General features: G+C 34.4%; 1 protein-coding gene across 3 annotated transcripts in view; it reads left to right on the forward strand.

The window, feature by feature from the left end:
* The window catches only part of LOC126881516 (UDP-glycosyltransferase UGT5-like), a 116,587-nt gene that overhangs the window by 72,073 nt on the left and 24,879 nt on the right, over positions 1-19,635 (forward strand). For all 3 annotated transcript variants that reach the window (XM_050645816.1, XM_050645814.1, XM_050645817.1), the window contains one exon: positions 7,190-7,409. In XM_050645816.1, coding sequence (XP_050501773.1) covers positions 7,190-7,409 — 220 coding nt within the window. The remainder of the gene's footprint in view (positions 1-7,189; positions 7,410-19,635) is intronic.

Raw genomic sequence — 19,635 nt, forward strand, 5'->3', positions numbered from 1 at the left:
TCACCAATTCCCTTACGCCCTGCTCAAATCGTCAGATTTTTTAAATATATACTGTTTTGCATGTAGTTAACTTACCTTATCTTAATCTGACAATTTCGAGTATTTTTAAGGATTGATTTTTTTTTTCGGGCCCCCCTAAACGAACTCCCCTGTGTTAAGAGCCAATATATGGCAGAGGTACATCTGCAGGGTACCACGTTTCTCCCCATATGATAATCTGACGCGCTCGAGTAACTGCAAAAATCCCCGCTTGGGCTCCCCTACCATTACTGTTATTATTAATTACTTTAACGTAAGATTATAATTTAATTCTTATTTTATATTCTAAAGTTTTTATTTATTTACATTGAATATTAATTTGTTTTGCTGTATAATCCACTTCCGCAAAAAATTCTGTGATGTATTTAATTTAAAATGAATTCAAGATTTTTTTGTAATTGGGCAACAATGTCAACTTAGATCTCTAACGTAGATAATGACGTGCAACGGTAAGTAAATTAGACGGACTGTAGTTCAATATCTTACTAGAGATATAGAGGTACTCATCTTATTTTTTTACAGGTACACTCGACTTATTATTTTTCTAAAGGATTTAGTTATATGTATTGAAAAGTATTTAACTCATTTATTATATATCTTAAAATAATGGGTCGGTCGTAGAATTGAAGCACAAAAAGGAAAAAGGGAGGCGGCTGCAAGCGGGATGACCCTTATTACTTATTTTTTAGCATGTTTGTGTCGTAGAGGGCAGCAAGTGGGGGAGGACCTTTTACATCCAACCTACGCTGACTGCCTTTTTGTGTTATTTTACCGTTGATTGAGGTATTGGAGGGTACCCTCCAATACCTCAATCAACGGGTTTACTTTATTTTATTTATTTGTGTATTAATTGTATTTATACAAAAATATGTTATCGATTTTAACTTTTATGAAGTACGAATGTGGACGTATGAATAAGTACGAGAGTGAATGTGATGAAAATATATTTTTTATTTAACCTCTCAATTTATTTACGATCTGTAAAACAAGTTACAATGAGTAAATGTTGTGACCACTAGTGTAGGTGACTTGGAGCAAATGATTCATTAATCATTTTCTTTACAAATATTTTACATAGATATAAAATTGTTTGTCTCTGGGAATTACGACGCATTTAACTAAAATCGCGATGGTAAATCACTAGGTGTATTTCGTCTAAGTCTTCGTTTGACTTGTTGTCTCATCAGGTTTCTGGCTAGTACATTTGGATGTTGTGTCAGTCTGTCTTCGTATTTCTGTGCGAAGTTAGTAATTTCTTCTTTTACTGTTGTAATTTCTAGATCGCGTCTAATAATATTATTTGCAACATACCATGGCACATTTGTGATTATTCGAATAACCTTCGACTGGAACCTCTCCAAGATTTCGATATTGGAGTTTGATGCAGTACCCCAAAGTTAGATCCCGTAACTCCATATTGGCTTCAAAATTGCTTTGTAGACAAGTACTTTATTTTTCATCGAAAGTGATGATTTGTGACCAATCAGCCAGTAAAGATTGTGTAATTTGAGACCAAGTTGTTTACGCTTCATAAAAATGTGTGTTCTCCAGTTTAGTCGTTGGTTTAGGTGCATTCCAAGGTATTTGACAGTTGTTTGCTGTTTTAGTTGGTGGTTGTTGATATATACAGGTGGGCAGTGACCTTTACGGTTTGTGAAGGTAATATGAACCGACTTTGTTTCATTTATTTGAAAACGCCACCGTTTTAGCCAAGTTTGCATTTTGTTGAGGCTGGTTTGCAGAAGTTGAGAAGCTATCCGTGGGTCCTGATGTACTGACATCACTGCTGTGTCATCTGCATATGTAGCTGTCGTGGTTTGAAAGTTTGTTGGTAAGGCCGCTGTGTACAATAGGTATAACACTGGCCCCAGAACACTGCCCTGTGGGACTCCGGATCCAACTGGAAATAGACACGGGCGCTTATCTCTATGTTGTACAAAAAAGTAACGGTTATAGAGGTAGGATTTTAAAATTAGGAAGTGAGTGAGAGGAAGCATTTTTTTAATTTGTATAGAAGGCCTGTGTGTCAGACTTTATCGAATGCTTGCGAGATGTCTAAAAAGGCGGCAGTGCAGTACATTCTGTCTTCCAATGCTCGGTTAACAGTTCTGCATATCCGATGAACCTGTTCTATGGTTGCGTGTTGGGATCTGAATCCAAACTGGTGTGCAGGGATTAGTTCTCGATCTGAGAGGAGTGGTTGAATTCTTGAGAGTATCAGTTTTTCTAGATTCTTTAACACTATCGGCAGTAAGCTTATGGGTCGATATGATTTGACATCTTCCAGAGGCTTACCTGGTTTGGGAATTAGTATAATTTTTGCGACTTTCCAGAGGAGAGAGAAATATGCGGTTCTTAATACTGCATTGAATAATTGAGTGGGGTACACAATTCCTTCCCTGGGTAGTTGTTTAATAATTTTACTGGTTATAAGATCGCAGCCTGGGGACTTTTTCGATTTAAGATTTTGTATTATTTTTATCACTTCATTTACCTTAAACTTTTCCGGTGGAAGTTCTAACTGGTATGGAAATTCTAAAAATTGTTGGATGGATGCTTCAAAGTTTTGATTATTCTCAGCAGAGAAAGGTTGAAAGACGTCTGTGAGATGTTTTTCAAACACTTCTGATTTTTCTTTATTGCTTTTGGCCCATTCGCCGTTTTCTGCGCGAATAGGAGGGTTGCTTGATTGAGGTCGTTTAAACTTTTTCGTAGCCTTCCATAGAGAATAGTCTGTACTTTCTGTTGCTGATAGATTGCTAAGACATTCTTTAATCCCATTGTTTTTGTAGTTATTTAGGACAGTTTTGAGTTAAAGTGTAGCCTGGTTGAGTCTGGTTTTGTCCTGAGGCGCGTGCGTTCTTTGCCATGTTTTTCTTAAATTTCGTTTTTCTATGATTTTTGTCTGATTATGCTTGGTAGCTTTTGTTTCATGAGCGTCGTGTTTTTTAGGGTTGTTGTTTGCCAGATTGCTTCCTGTATAATTACGTTAAAGTTTTGTATGGCTTCATCTATTTCATAGTTTATTTTTAAAGGTATGTTTAGGTTTAGGCTGTCCTCAATCGCTTGCCGAAACCTTTCCCAATCCGTATATTTGTTGTCTAGTTTCGGTGGTAGCTGTATCTCAACAAGTTCAGTACTTATCGTGATCAATACAGGCGAGTGATCCGAGGAAAAGTCAAAGCAAGATTCAATTGTTTGCGATATTTTGGAATTCCTTTTGTTACGCAGAAGTCAAGTAGATCTGGTATTTTGTTCATGTCGGTTGGCCAATAAGCAGGTTCACCACTGGAAATATATGAGTAGTTGTTACTATTCATAGCCGCTAGAAGCTGTCGTCCTTTTGGAGTGATTAATCTTGATCCCCAATGTGTATGTTTAGAGTTGTAATCTCCTCCAGCCAGGAATCTGTTACCCAATGCTTTAAAAAATTCTTCAAATTGTTCTTTTTTTATCTTCTGTATTGGTGGGCAATAGACTGCAGAGATTGTTAGTGAACCATGCCAATCTTCAATAACTATGTTAGTAGCCTGCAAGTAGTCTTTTTTAAAAGCACTGGTCTCGTAGTGTTTAATATTGTTTTTGATTATAATAGCAGTTCCACCATGGGCTGTACCATATGGGTGTCTAGTATTGTAAGTTGTGTAGTTAGGTATTTTAAAGTAGTTTCTACTTGTGAAGTGAGTTTCTGATATTAACATTATATCAATTTCGTGACTAATGATGAAAGTTTTTACCTCCAGACAATGTTTGGCAAATGTTGACATTTGCCTCAAGACAATGTTGGCGTTCAAAAGTGCAATGTTTAATAACTTATTCATTTTGTTAAATTATTGACGACTATCGTTAGGAGGTTTAGCAGTGTGGACAGTTGTTCCGCAAATCCTTTAAACATTGATTTTAGTTCAGACAGGTCGTTAGCAGGAGTAGGGTGTGTTAAATTTGGTGCTTGTAAAGTATTCTGAGATGTGCTTGCTTGAGGTAGTTGGTTTGTTACTGCTTGTGAGTAGCTAATGCCTGGATTGATGGTTCTTCCAATATTACTCGTTAGTGGGGTTGTAGGTTGTTTTTGTCGTAGGGTTGGATATGTTTTTTTCTGCAGTTCCTTATATATAGTACATCCTTTATAATTTGCCGGGTGGTTTCCTTAGCAAAGAATGCACTGAACATCGTCAGATCTTTCTTTTCTTGTACAGTGTTCAGTAGTATTTCTACCTAGTACCGGTTATATGCATCCATTGCGTCCGTTGGGTAGGTCAACGATTATTTTATCGTAAAACATTTTTTCTTTGATTTTTAGGCCATTTTGACCCTAGATTATTAAATTATGAGGTATTCTAGTACTAAAAGTTGTTCTTGCTTTAAGTCGGTAAAATAAACAGTTTTTTTTTAAATTTTTTCAAATTCAAAAAACGAAAAATTGATTTTTCTAGAAAATATCGAAAATCCTGCCGTTAAGCAAGAGTATTGTTTAGTACTAGAATACTTCACAATTTAATAATCCTGTGTCAAAAATGTTTAAAAAAGAGAAAAGGGTATGCAACAAAATATCCATTGCCCTACTCAAAACGAACACCTATGACTAGCACTACAAATTTGCAATTGATGGAATCGATTTATCTGTGGAAAATAAATAGGTGTACCAATTTTCGTTTTTATAAATAGAAGCATTCTGATGGTATTTAAAAAAAAAACTAATTACAAGACCCCACCTTCAAAGAGCTCTAGCTCCCTTAGGAGCCATTTTCGGAATAGGTGAATTAGGTTAACTTATCTTAAAATTATCTGAGCAATCTCCGTTATTACCTTATGCATATTTCTGTGTCATTTTTTGCTTTTTTAGGTGCATTATCGTTTGTTTCAAATATAGAAGAAATATACCCTACTATACCCCATCTAATTTACTTACCGTTGCACGTCATCCGCGTCATAGCCCGTGACGTCACATGATACCAACACGAAATATTTAGGCGGTAGGTGTGTTTTTTTTAGAATCACTTTGACGAGTACACTAGGATTACAGCCACTAGACATATTTTATTATATACGCGTAGAAATAATATTTAAAGACTTCTATTAATGTTAACTTAAGAAATACATAATAATATGTTTCATTTAATTTGTATCAATAGATTATAAAGCGTTTTTATGAAGCACATTTGTTCGGAATACACTGTAACTATAATCGAACGAAGGTGATATTTTGGCATAAATTGGTAACATTTATTTGACAGTTGCGGTGATGACACTTGATATTTATTTAAATTCTTTTCTATAAATATTTGTTTCATTATATTTACTGATTTTATTAGGTACTTTAACGTAAGATTATAATTTAATTCTTGTTTTATATTCTAAAGTTTTTATTTACATTGAATATTAATTTGTTTTGCTGTATAATCCACTTCCGCAAAAAATTGTGTGATGTATTTGATTTAAAATGAATTCAAGATTTTTTTGTAATTGGGCAACAATGTCAACTTAGATCTCTAACGTAGATAATGACGTGCAACGGTAAGTAAATTAGACGAACTGTAGTTCAATATCTTACTAGAGATATAGAGGTACTCATCTTATTACAGGTACACTCGACTTATTATTTTTCTAAAGGTTTTAGTTATATTGGAAAGTATTTAACTCATTTATTATATATCTTCAAATTGGTCGGTCGTAGAATTGAAACACAAAGAGGAAAAGGGGAGGCGACTGCAGGCGGGATGACCCTTATTATTTATTTTTTAGCGGTTTTGTGCCAGTGGGGAGGACCTTTTACATCCAACCTACGCTGACTGCCTTTTTATGTTATTTTACCGTTGATTAAGGTATTGGAGGGTACCCTCCAATACCTCAATCAACGATTTTACTTTATTTTATTTATTTGTTTATTAATTGTATTTATACAAAAATATGTTATCGATTTTAACTTTTATGAAGTACGAATGTGGACGTATGAATGAGTACGAGAGTGAGTGTGATGAAAATATGAATGCTTGCAGTTTGCAGTTACTCGTAACTGCCGACTGGTATCTCCTTGCTAGTTTCATGCTGGATGGAGGGCACCCCGGTTGCCTCACCCACACATGGGTTGCACGGTTTTGCGAGGTGTTTGTGGGAGGGGGCAGCTAGGTGGTCACTTGATCTGCGGAACGCACGTGAAAAGTGCCAGAGGGGAGTTGGGAGTAAGGTAGACGGGTCAGTGTATATACTCGCTAAGAGTGGTCCCAGACCCATCGGCTGGAGAAAGAGGGGTGAGTTCAGTTGGTAGGCGATCCGGCACGGTGAAGCTTGGCGGATTGAATCCAACACACCTGGGACACCTTCCCAGACGGTCTTTAGAAGATTCTAACCTACAAAAAAAAGAAATTGTCGGACAGCCATGTGTGTTAGGCGGCCGACTTCACTTCACTTCGCTGCGAGGTGTCCTAGTGGATGTGAGTTCAATTCCTGGCTCGGTGAACAGAAAAATAAAAAAGGCTAACTAATCAGTTTAAAATTTAATATGAATCTGAGGCTTAGACTGAAATATGCTGGAGTATAATCGGCCTATGGGGGAGCAGTACGGCAAGGGATATAGCTTGCGGCTAAGTTATACTCCCCCATGGATCCCTAACGGAAGAGCGTTGACGCTTAATGCACCGATGTGTGGAAGATAAATAGGCGTACTTATAATACGAATATCTTAGAATTAATAGTACATGTAAGTATATCCTTTAACTCAGGTGCCATCTTGTACTTCTTCAAGTGCTTCCTCGAAGAATTTTTTTTTCTGTTTCTTTTCTCTTTTTTTTTTTCAAAGTTGCCCCGTATACTGTTATAAACTGATTTTCCTCTTGTTCTTATACGCTATATATCTCAGATAAATTTAAATTCCTTACATCTGATATTAATGCTGATCTACCTGATTGAATTAAAAGTGTTGTAGGTTTTCAATTTCTTTAGATTTAGTCTGTATTTATTTATAATTTCCTGGCTTCTTTGATTTTCTAAAGTAGATTCTCCTTATATTTGACCGTGTATATATTATACACGGTCCTCCGGTCCTCCTTATATTTTTATCGTTCTTTAGTCTCGTATCTCATCCATTGCTTTTGTTTCTTCCTTTAATTTTCGTGGACGTACCATATTTTGCTAACTGTTGTCTTTGTCGTAGCTCATCCCAATTTAAAACTCTTCATTACACATGGAGGCTTGCTAAGTACTTTGGAGACAGTTTACCATGGAGTTCCTATATTGGCCTTGTCGGTATTCGCAGATCAGAAGATGAATGCAGCTAAAGCACAAGAAGCAGGCTATGGATTACACCTTCCTTTTCTAGCAATAACTGAAGATAAATTAACTAATGCTCTACACGAGGTACTAACAAATCCAAAGTAAGTACATACTTAAAATAGAATATATTTTTATATAAAAATCATACAGAAGTAAAAAACTTCAATTTTTATACTGGTATAATATAGTTTATTAAAAACTTCTTAAAATGTCATCGAAATGGATTGCAAAACATTTTCGATCTAAATTAGATCATCTTCAGTGCCTAGAACGAAGTATTTCCACTTTAGATTAAAGCAAGGTTAAAATTGTGACTGTTAATAAGAAAAAACATGTGGAAAATAATTACATTCTGCTGAGTAGATGAAACTAGCACACTATTAAAAGTGGTAACGTCAAAATATATGGTTTACATAGTACATAATATTATTTAACAAAATATAGTGACTTCAAGTCGATGTTAATGGATTAAATTATCATATAAATGCTCAAAGCGCAACATGGTTCCCTGCTAGAAAAATTATATTCTTTGTTTTTAAACCAAGAGGAGTGATTCAAATATACCGCGCTCTAATGCTTGTTTGTAATTTGTCCAACCGCAGGCAAGTTTACTCCACTGTTATAAAATTTTGACGCTGATGACATTTATCTAAATTGGCAACTCTCTATTACAGAAAATATTTATGGATTGTTAGATTTAAGGTGGGTATATTTCATGGCTAAATATGTGACGTCATCGATTGTAAAATGGTAAGATGAAAGTTTAATTTAGTTTAATAAGGTGAAATATACTTCATAGTAAACAATTAATGAACTGAAGTAATATAATTGGAAGCTGAATAAAGTAAAAATTTTAATTTTGAAAGTTTTTTAAAAATGTACTGTTGATTGCCTATTATGATGGTGAAAGTTCAATTTATGTGAAGAAAACTGTATATATAAATGTAACTATTGTTGTATGATTAATTATTTAGCAACATACTATTATACTGGTCGATTACCACTAAATTGGAGGTTACCACTTTTAATAGTGAGTGCTAGTTTCATCTACTTAGCAGAATGTAAGTATTTTCCACATGTTTTTTCTTATTGACAGTCACAATTTTAACCTTTTGCTTTAATCTAACGTGGAAATACCTAATTCTAGGCACAGAAGATGATCCAATTTAGATCGGAAACGTTTTGCAGTTCATTTGGATGACATTGTAAAAAGTTTTTTAATAAACTATTTTATACCAGTATACAAATTGAAGTTTTTTACTTCTGTATGAGTTTTTAAACTATGATATACAGCCAGCTAGTGGGATTTTCCTATTGATTTTATATTTTTACCTCTCCATGTATTAGTATAAATATTGTAAAACCATTTGCTAAAGAAAATGTATGGAACTGCCCTTACCAGGAAGTATGAACTATATATCTTTAATCTTGAATACTGAAAACAACCATAATACTAAAAGCAGTAAGCGCTCGACGCAAACTAAGAACGTAACTGAGAAACCACTAAAACTAGTTCTAAATTTCATCAAATGCAAGAAGGTTCCTGAGATCATATAAATAAAATAATTATTTCAATGATATACAGGGTGTTTGGTAAAGAATGGGCCATAGCTTAACCTTAGATTCCTGAGGTTAAAATAGATCCATTTAAGCTAACATACCTTAGTACGAAAGTTGATAATAACAGAAAAATACAGGGTGTCAAAGTTAAACTTTTATTTTATTTATTTTTGAATATTTCCTGACAGACATGGGATGACAACACGAAATTTGTTAAGTGGGGGTTTTTTGTAACAAATAACCTAAATACCCCACCAAAAATTATATATTACCCAGAGGGCGCTACATACGTCTTTCGGCGCTCATTTAATACGTTCAATTTTTTTATCCCTCACTCTACATAATTTTGAGATCAAAACTTTTATTTTCCTATTATTTTGGCTTAAAAAATGTACTACATTCATCTCACTAAACTCAACTGTTTTCGAGATAAACGCATTTTAAATCTACGATGCAAAATTAAATTTTTTGCATTTTACTGTAGCTACTAAAAACCATTTGACGTATCATTGTCATATTTGGCAGCAAGTGTAGGTACTGTACACCCTACTAAATTATGTTACACAAACGTTTCTGGCTACTACAAGTGGCGTACGACTGGGGAAAGTGAATGGTTGACCTTTCCAAATTCTATGCCACTAGCGGAATTGCTATATTGGTACAATTTTTCGATTCTCTAATATTTTCTATGTAGCAATATACTCTTCATTCGTAACGATAAAGTCATTAGTTTTCAAGATATTTGAAGTTAAAAACGAAGGAGCATAATACATTAATTAAAATAACTGCGCCGTTTCATTTTTAACTTCAGATAATATCTGAGATATTATCTCGAAAACTAATGGCTTTATCGTTACGAATGAAGAGTACATTATTTACATAAAAAGTAATGGAAAATCTAAAAATTATGCTAAAATAGCAGTTCCATCAGTGGCATAGAATTTGAGAAGGGTCAACCATTCACTTTTCCCTGTCGTACGCGTCTAAGTAGCCAGAAACGATTACTTAACATAATTTAGTAGTGTCTACAGCACCTACACCTTCTGCCAAATTATGACACGGATATGTCAAATAGTTTTAAAGTATTATATTTTTTTAAATAATTTATTCTTTATTTAAAATTTTAAGAACTATTATTTGTACCCGGTAGTTTAAAGATGTTTGACATATTATCGTTATTATACCTGGAAGAAATTATAGGAACTGTATACCCTACTAAATTATGTTAAATAAACGTTTCTGGATACTACCAGAGGCCTACAACAGTAGAAACTGAATGGTTGACATTTCCCAAATTCTACGCCACTGGCGGAACTGCTGTTTTAGCATAATTTTTAGATTCTCCAATACTTTGTATGTAAATTATGTATGCTTCTTTTCATGAGCATTTTTCAGTGCGTCACAAATGATAGAAAAAAAAGTTAGTCCGTGATAATACACATTTATGACATTTATTCTAACATGACATTTTACTTAAATCTGACAGTTGTCACATTTTATTTGCAATTTGGCATAAAAACAAATCAATTCTGTTTATTGCTTTTATAAAATGGTATTTTCTTTGATTTGTATAGTCTTATAGATTGTACAGATTATATTCGTAGATATAAAATATTATATAATTAGTAAATAATTTTTTTCCGACTATAGCGCTATCTATTGACAACTAGAATAAATGTTATAAATGTCACCGACGAAATGTAATCACCGACGTGCGTTTTTTTCTGTCACATACAATTTAATGACTGAAAGATCCTCATGAGAAAAAGCATACCTACTTTTCATTCGTAACGATAAAGTCATTAGTTTTTGAGATATCTGAAGTTAAAAACAAAACGGCACAGTTATTTTGATTAATGTATTATGCCCCTGCGTTTTTAACTTCAAATCTCGAAAACTAATGACTTTATCGTTACGAATGAAGAGTATATTGTTTACGTAGAAGGTATTGGAGAATCAAAAAATTGTATTAAAATAGAAATTCCGCCAGTGGCGTAGAATTTGAGAAGGGTCAACTATCAATTTCCCTAGTCGTACGCCACCGTATAATTTAATAGGGTGTAGGTGTACAGTACCTACACTTGCTGCCAAATATGACAGGGTTATGTCAAATGGTTCTTAGTAACTTTAATAAAATGCAAATATTTGAATTTTGTATCGTAGGTTTAAAATACGTTTATCTCGAAAAAGGTTGAGTTTACTGAGATGAATGTAGTATATATCATTTTTAAGCTAAAATAATAGGGAAATAAAAGTTTCGATCTAAAAATTATATAGAGTGGGGGATAAAAAAATTGAACGTATTAAATACGAGCTGAAAGACGTATGTGGCGGCCTCTGGGTAATATATAATTTTTGGTGGGGAATTTAGGTTTGTCGTCCCGAAAAACCCCCGTTTAATAAATTTCCTGTTGTTATTTTATGTCTATCAGGAAATATTCAAAAATAAATAAAATAAAAGTTTAATTTTGACACTCTGTATTTCGGTTATTATCAACTTTAGTACTAAGGTACGTTAGCTTAAATCGACCTATTTTAACCTCAGGAATCTAAGGTTAAGCTATGGCCCATTCTTTACCACACACCAGAGGCGTGCCGTCCATGGAAGCGGGGGAAGCGCCGCTTCCCTATACCTACTTCGATATAAGAAAATATATCTATTATTAATTAATACCTATTTAATAACAAATTTTTTTCCCTAATCCAAGTAATCTACATATTATTACCTACGCATACGCATTGAAAAATATTAAAAATTAATCGCGTACGAACGAAATCAATATGCACACAATTCAACTACCTATTCGGTCCACTCCTGACAGAAGCGCATCTCAAAATCGCCGCTTGTCATGCAGTTGGCCGGTTTAAAAATTGGTCAGGGTTCAATGACCGCAACCCACTAGTCGCGCGAATTTTGGTACTCTGGAAGCGATCGTCCTAGCGCATCCTAGCGCCTTCCGACTGTTACTACTGCAGCGGTGGTTAGGTACGTACATGTACATTCGCTTAAAAAATATGTTTTTCGATTTAAATTTTTTGCAGATATTTTTCCTTTTACTGATCTTTTATTTGACATTTTACAGATGAAGTCAAATGACATTGCATTTTGTATAAGACAAATTGATGACTTTATTAATACGATAATTAAAAAACGAGAGCAGTTTAAAAATATTTGGGATAAAACTGAAAATATGGGGTTTGAACATGAAAGAAAAATAATGAAGATTGATAATGTCGGCAACAGAGAGACCTTTTGATAATATTCTATAACAAATGAATTCTAACGATCAAAATTTTAACGATTTAAAATTTGTAGAATTATATATAGGTAATCTTAATATTTCTAATTATAATTCATCAAAATTTCCCACAGAGGAATTTATTTCACTACGATTAAATAATGAAAATCTTTTGATATCTCAGCTTTGCATTCTCAGTTAAGTGTCGATTATGAAACAACTGACATTAGTGATAAAGGAATACCCAGAAATCTGGGTATTTCTTTATAACTACTGGTTTAAACAAGTCACTGTGTGAAGTGGTCAAGTTGTGCGAAGTAGTAGGTACTAACTATCCCAGCCACAACTGCATCAGTTGAACGAAGTTTTTCATAATTAAAATGCATTAAAAGTTTCAAATTAAGAGTTTAAAAGAAATTCAACAAGCGAAATTTAGCCCTATTATCCATTGAAAAAGACTGCATTCAACAATTATCAGAAGTTGATAGGAGAATAGACCTCAAGTATAAATAAATGTCATATTGTTGAAAGTTGTGTGTTGTGGAAAATGCCTCGGAATATAATTTTTTTAATAGAACTCTTCTTTAGGAAACAAAGCCCGGCGCGAGGACTTAAGGCCCGAGCTAGCAATATAGATCAATGATAGGTCACTAGTCACTAGAAATAGCGGGAATAGAGTGCTTCACGCATTGATCGGAGTAGGATTTAGTGTGTAAGTCCTTGTACCTAGGACGTCGTCTCACATAAGCACTTTGCTGATAGAGAGCCCCTATAGCGCATCAGAGTGTTATCAGGTGGGAAGTGGCTCGACCCTCGACCCTTAAGAAAATATTTTTAAATCCTTATTGAATCGCTTCCCCTTCCGAAAAAGTCACCGCACGCCACTGCCAGACACCCGGTATACACATGTCAAAGTTCATTTGAGATTTGGCTATGTCGGAGAATTCTTAAAATCGTGTAAAGTGACCGAGTCACAAATTACGAGGTCATCAGAAGAATGAAAAAGAACCGAGAGGCACTGACCAGCATCAAATCTCGAAAGTTAGAATACCTCGGACACATAATGCGAATTAAATCCATATATGCCCTCCTACAAGCCATCCTGCAAGGAAAATTATTTGGAAAGCGAGGTCCAGGAAGAAGAACATACTGGTTAAAGAATCTCAGAACCTGTTTCAACACAACATAATAATATATTAAAAATGAATAACCATTTTCAATGTCGCTGCAACACGAAACTACAGCCGCGCGATATTCTAGTCCAATCAGAGAGTGCCGCAAGCACCTCTACCGGTTTCGAAACTTATTAGTCTCTCATCAGGAGGCACATATGCTGCTCTCCCCGATCCAACCAAAACAATCCCCGGCGTGCAGTCACGGATCGCAACGAACGAAATGGCATAGATGCCCTAGCGGCAACTGCTATCAAAAGTCTAAGTTTTCACTCTAATGGCATATAAAGCAACATAATGCTACTCTACACCCCACCAGAATGAAAACAATGGGAACCTTCTCTGGTTACACCTCCGAGGCTTCTACAATTTGCAAGCCATACGGATGCCGAGACTAAGGAAGATGAGGGAATTTTACAATATATAATTCACGTCCCATCTGCTCAGCGCGGTAAAGTTCCAACGAGAATTTTGGTTGAATCGGGGAGAGCAGCATATGTGCCTCCTGATGAGAGACTAATAAGTTTCGAAACCGGTAGAGGTGCTTGCGGCACTCTCTGATTGGACTAGAATATAGCGCGGCTGTAGTTTCACATCATATATTATTTGCAGAACTGAGCAATACCCGAGTACAAGTACCCGAATTTTGTACTCTAATTATATTTTGGGTACTCGGTACCCAGTACCCGAGTATATTTTCAATAAAGTGCTCGGTACTCGTACCCGTAGCCTATGGGCTAAAATACCCCGTACCCGCGTTTATTGTATGAGTACATTTTCCGAGTACTTTTTGCAGGCCTAAACTTGTCGCTGCATGTGGGAGAGCAAATTAATAGCAACACGCAAAAACGCCGTTTTCAGTATCAGTCTATTCGTTAAAAGTTATCCAGCTGTAATAAGATGGAGCTCTTATCATGACTCAGTTTCGCGAATTTCAAGTCAAAAAGAAAAGCTACTGTCTCTTTTTCAAAGGCTTGATATAAAAAACTTTTATTAAAGAAAAGGAGTTGCTGTACTTAGAGGAGTACTGTATGGTCTTTAAACCTCTGGCTACAACACTCGATGTTCTGCAAGGAGAAGAATGTGTCTATTATGGCTATTTACTTCCAAGTCTGCTATCTTTGAGGAACAAATGGAAGAAGTTAAAGCTTCAAACACTGAGTTTTGGCGGTGAATTTTTTCTAAAAATATGTGTGCAGAACTTGGAGAAAAGATTCTCTCAAATTGAGGAAAGTCGCCAATGATGGAATACCATTTTATTTTGGGATATAAAATAATACCGTTTTAGAAATGAATACAATTTAATGTTATGACACATCAGTCATACATTTTTATATAGTAATTAAAAGCCTTCTAATATTAAACATCTTAATTAACAAAAAAAATCGAACAAAAAAAACAAAATCCCAAATACGTAACCAAATATGGAATAGGTACCCATATATGGAATATAGGCATAAACCAACATATCAATAGTAAAAATAAACATAAACATCTGAAATCAAATAAATTTAAATAAGAAAATTGTGAAAAATGAAAGAAGTAGCTTAATTCACTTGCAGACATCACAGATCCATGTATGAAACTCTGGACCAGCACAATCATAATGAGCACACTTACACTTAATCCGCTATTCCATACTTAGGCACCAACGACTATCAATAGTAAAAATAAACATAAACATCTGAAATCAAATAAATTTAAATAAGAAAATTGTGAAAAATGAAAGAAGTAGCTTAATTCACTTGCAGACATCACAGATCCATGTATGAAACTCTGGACCAGCACAATCATAATGAGCACACTTACACTTAATCCGCTATTCCATACTTAGGCACCAACGACTGTCCATATTTTAATTTGTACATTAGTTCAAACTAGTATCAACATTTTTTCAAGTCGTAATGTTTTAATTACATAAGGTCATAAAATATCAAAATAAAGGTACTATTGATATACGCAATAGCATAACAAGTCTGTATTCATGCATAATAACCAATAATACTCGTTGAATATCCTTTGAAATTTTTTTGCGAGAGGATAAAAGAAAACGCGCCTGTCAGACACTTATCGTTCGCGCATCTGACACAGAGGTGTGAATTCGATAATAAAGAGAGCGACGGAAATAGAGAATGGTCTTGTAGTGCGCTTCCAACTTATATTTTCGGAGAAATCAAGAAATTCCATATTAGGGCACTATTCCATATTTGGTTACTTTCCTCCTCCTAATTTGTCATCGGAAGAGGCCATTATATCCTCAATTGTTTATCCTAAGTTTAAAGTGCGTTGGTATAATATCTTAAAAATGCAGAATTTTCTATGGGTGCCTTGAAAAATATAGTGATTAACGCTGCTGAAAAACTAACTTCTTTTGATTATTGCGAAGAACTAGATACAGAAGATTCAAGTAATACCACCCCAGATGGCTTTTAAAATTTCAATGAACCAGAGTATCTACCTAAACAAGACACAAGAAACCAATCTCATCAGTCTCAATCGTCTGAAAATGAAACGATCAAAACATCCAAAATAGAACTAGAACTTGTTAAATTCCTAGACGACAAAAAAGTTGTTTGAGTTCATTAAATGAGTTTCCTATATAATTAAAAAAGTTTTTCTAAGATATAATACATGCTTGCCTTCTTCTGCGCCTGTAGAACGCCTATTCTTTTATGCTACAATAAATAATAACCCTCGAAGGAATGCTCTAACTGATGAAAAATTAGTTATCTAAAAGCCAATAAAATTAATCAGTTAGTGTGAGTGGTGTTGTTATACTGATTATTAATGGATGATTAATTTTTAAAATTCTTATTTTTGAAGTGAAAACTTCTTTAGGGACGTTGTGCACTTTTTGGATAGGGGAAAAAGCATTGAATTGGCGACCGTCATCGCGACCGTCATTGCGACCGTCATCGCTTATGCTATATATTATGTGTATGCATATATAAATTGTGTAGAGGTATTTAAATTTAAAATAAATGTAAAACATATTTTAAGATGGGGAAAAAGGATTTATTTCGCGACCGTCATCTCTTCGGCTAAATAAATTTTGTATGTATATACATTATGTGTATGTATATATAAATTCTATAGAAGTATTTAAATTTAAAATAAATGTAAAACGTATTTTTGGATGGGGAAAAAGGATTTATTTTAAATTCTATAGAAGTATTTAAATTTAAAATAAATGTAAAACGTATTTTTGGATGGGGAAAAAGGATTTATTTGACGACCGTCATCGCGACCGTCATCTCTTCGGCGAAATAAATTTTGTACGTATTTTTATTATGTATATGTATATATAAATTGTGTAGAAGTGTTTAAATTTAAATTAAATGTAAAATCTATTTTAGGATAGAGAGAAGGGATTGATTTCGCGACTGTCATCGCGACCGTCATCACTTGGACGAAATAAATTTTGTACGTATATTATTATAATGTACGTATAATAATAGTGAATACTCCTTTAAGGGCGTTGTGCAGTTTTTAGTTGGGAAAAAGCATTGAATTCGCGACCGTCATTGCGACCGTCATCGCTTCGGCGAAATAAATTTTGTACGTATACATATACTATTATGTGTATGTCTATAATATAAATAGTGTAGAAGGCACGCAACGCGTATATAATATTGGTATAACACCTATTTTTGGATGGGAATAAAGAATTGATTTCGCGACCGTCATCGTTTAGTCGAAATAAATTTTGTATGTATATATATTATCTTCTTCTTAAGCCTGTTTGCATCCACTCCGGGACAAAGGCCTCCCCATGAGTTCTCCATTCTTCTCTGTTTTGTGCTATTTGGTGCCAGTTTCTCCCCATTTTTGCTTTGATGTCGTCTAGCCATCGTTTTTTCGATCTTCTTCTACTACGACTGTGCTCGCGTGGTCTCCAATGTACAATGTTTCTCGTTCACGTTTCGGTGTTTTGTCGTGCCACATGTCCTACCCAGGTCCGTTTCATTTGTATTTCAATTCTTCCAATTACATATTCCACTTTCGTCCTGCTTCGCACGTCCTCATTTTGTATAAATATGTTCCCTCAGAGATCTGTGTCTTTCTCAATCTATTGGCTGATACCTCTGTAAGCTCTGTAAGTTGACACTTTCGATAGCACTTCCATCTAAGTCGATTGTGGTATATTGATTTGTCATCACTTTTGTTTTATTTGTTTTTGTCTTATGTTCAACTTCTCTCTCCGTTCTTATTTTGCTTGTTGTTAGACCTTCTGATAAATTTATTTGCATAGTTGCATTGTCGTATATGTATTTGAGGAGTATTCTATATCTAGAATCAATCCTTGCGTTTATTCATTTCTTCTAATACGGCTCAGAATTTTTGTGGAATCGAATGCCTTATTGTAATCCACAAATACCAAACGAAGAGGTTCATTGTATTCGTTGAACTTTTCGATATAAGTGTCGTTATTGTCTGTAGGTGTTCTATGATACTATGTCAACAGGCTGGTAACTATCGAATTTATTTGATAGCCTGTTAGTAATTATTTTGGTAAGCATTCTGTACGGATGTGGCAACTGGCTTATTGGTTTGAAATTTTCGCTTTTGTGGTACCTACATATTAGGTGTATGTATATATAAATAGTATAGGACGCACAAAGCAAAGTTCAAAGTTCAAAGTTCATAGGACATGCAAAGTTCATTCAAGTATACGCACCTACTACAGGCCATTCAGATGAAGAAGTCCAAATATTCTACGACCAAATATCCTGTGCAATCAAGGAAAATCCTGGCCACTTCTTAATAATAGGCGGTGATTTCAACGCCAAAATAGGTACCAAGGAAGACCCCTCTGAAATAATATTGGGAAATTTTGGAAGCGAAGGCAGAAATGATAGAGGCAAACAACTGTTAACTTTTCTTTTGGAAAACAATCTCTATCAAATGAACAGCTTCTTTAAAAAGAAAAAACACAGAAGATGGACCTGGGAAAGTCCAGATGGAAAAACAAGGAACGAAATCGACTATTACTTAACAAATAAAAAAGAATTATTTAAAGACGTAAATGTGTTAAACCAGTTCAGCACAAGCAGTGATCACAGGTTAGTAAGAGCTAAAATAACGATATCGATCGAAAAGGAAAGACTCAAAATGATAAATAAGAAACACACAAAGAAATGGGTAAAACCAACTAATATTCAGGAGTTCGAAAAATATATTAATGATACATTGAAAGATACAACAACAACAGACATTAATATACTGAACAAGCAAATAATCACCACAATACAACAGGCTCAAACTAAATACTGTCCAACAAACCAAAAAGATGAAAAACTAAGTCAACCTACTAAAACCCTTATAGAACTAAGACGACAGATGAAAGGAGATACAAGTTTCAGCAAAGAAGCGCTAAATCAAATAAATAAGACTATCACAAAGTCAATAAGAAAAGACATAAGAAACTACAATGTAGAAAAAACAAAACAAGCAATAGAGCAAAATAAGAACATGAAAGTTTTGAAGAACGTAAGCGTACAAAAAGGAAAAATAGAAATCAACAAACTAAGAAACAGAACTGGAAAAGAAACTACAAACAGAGATGAAATATTAACAATAGTCGAAGAGTTCTACACAGAGTTATACAAATCAAGAAAAAAAGATGACAATGCGCAACCTCCAATTACAGTAAAAACTGGGGTATTAAATCAAGGATCGGATTTAATGCCCGATATAACAAAATCAGAAATCAAAGAGGCTCTGAAGAAAATGAAAAATAATCGAACCCCAGGTGAAGATGGAATAGTATCAGAAGCACTAAAAATTGGAGGAAATATACTACTTGAAAAAATTAAACAACTTTTCAATATCTGCCTTCACAACGCCAATATTCCAACAGACTGGAACAACGCTACTATGATTCTATTACACAAAGCAGGAGACAAAGCCAATTTAGAGAATTACAGACCGATTAGCCTCCTCAGCCATTTATATAAGTTATTTACGCGAATAATAGTTAAGAGAATGGATAGAAAGTTAGAGACTTATCAACCAAGAGAACACGCAGGATTCCGAAAAAATTACGGAACAAATGACCATCTACAAAGTATAAAAACCCTGATAGAGAAAGTAGTGGAATACAATAAACCCCTAGTTCTACTTTTTATCGATTTTCATAAAGCTTTTGACACAGTTGAACTTAGCAAAATATTACAGGCGCTTAAAGAATGCAGGCTAGATTATAGGTATACAAAATTATTACACAAAATATACTTACAGGCAACAACCACTGTCAAATTACATACTAACAGTAATCGCATAAAAATAGAACGGGGGGTTAGACAAGGAGACCCAATGTCACCTAAACTTTTTAATACGGTCTTAGAACATGCTTT

This window comes from Diabrotica virgifera, chromosome 3 (assembly GCF_917563875.1).
Source record: "Diabrotica virgifera virgifera chromosome 3, PGI_DIABVI_V3a".
Classification (NCBI taxonomy): domain Eukaryota; kingdom Metazoa; phylum Arthropoda; class Insecta; order Coleoptera; family Chrysomelidae; genus Diabrotica; species Diabrotica virgifera.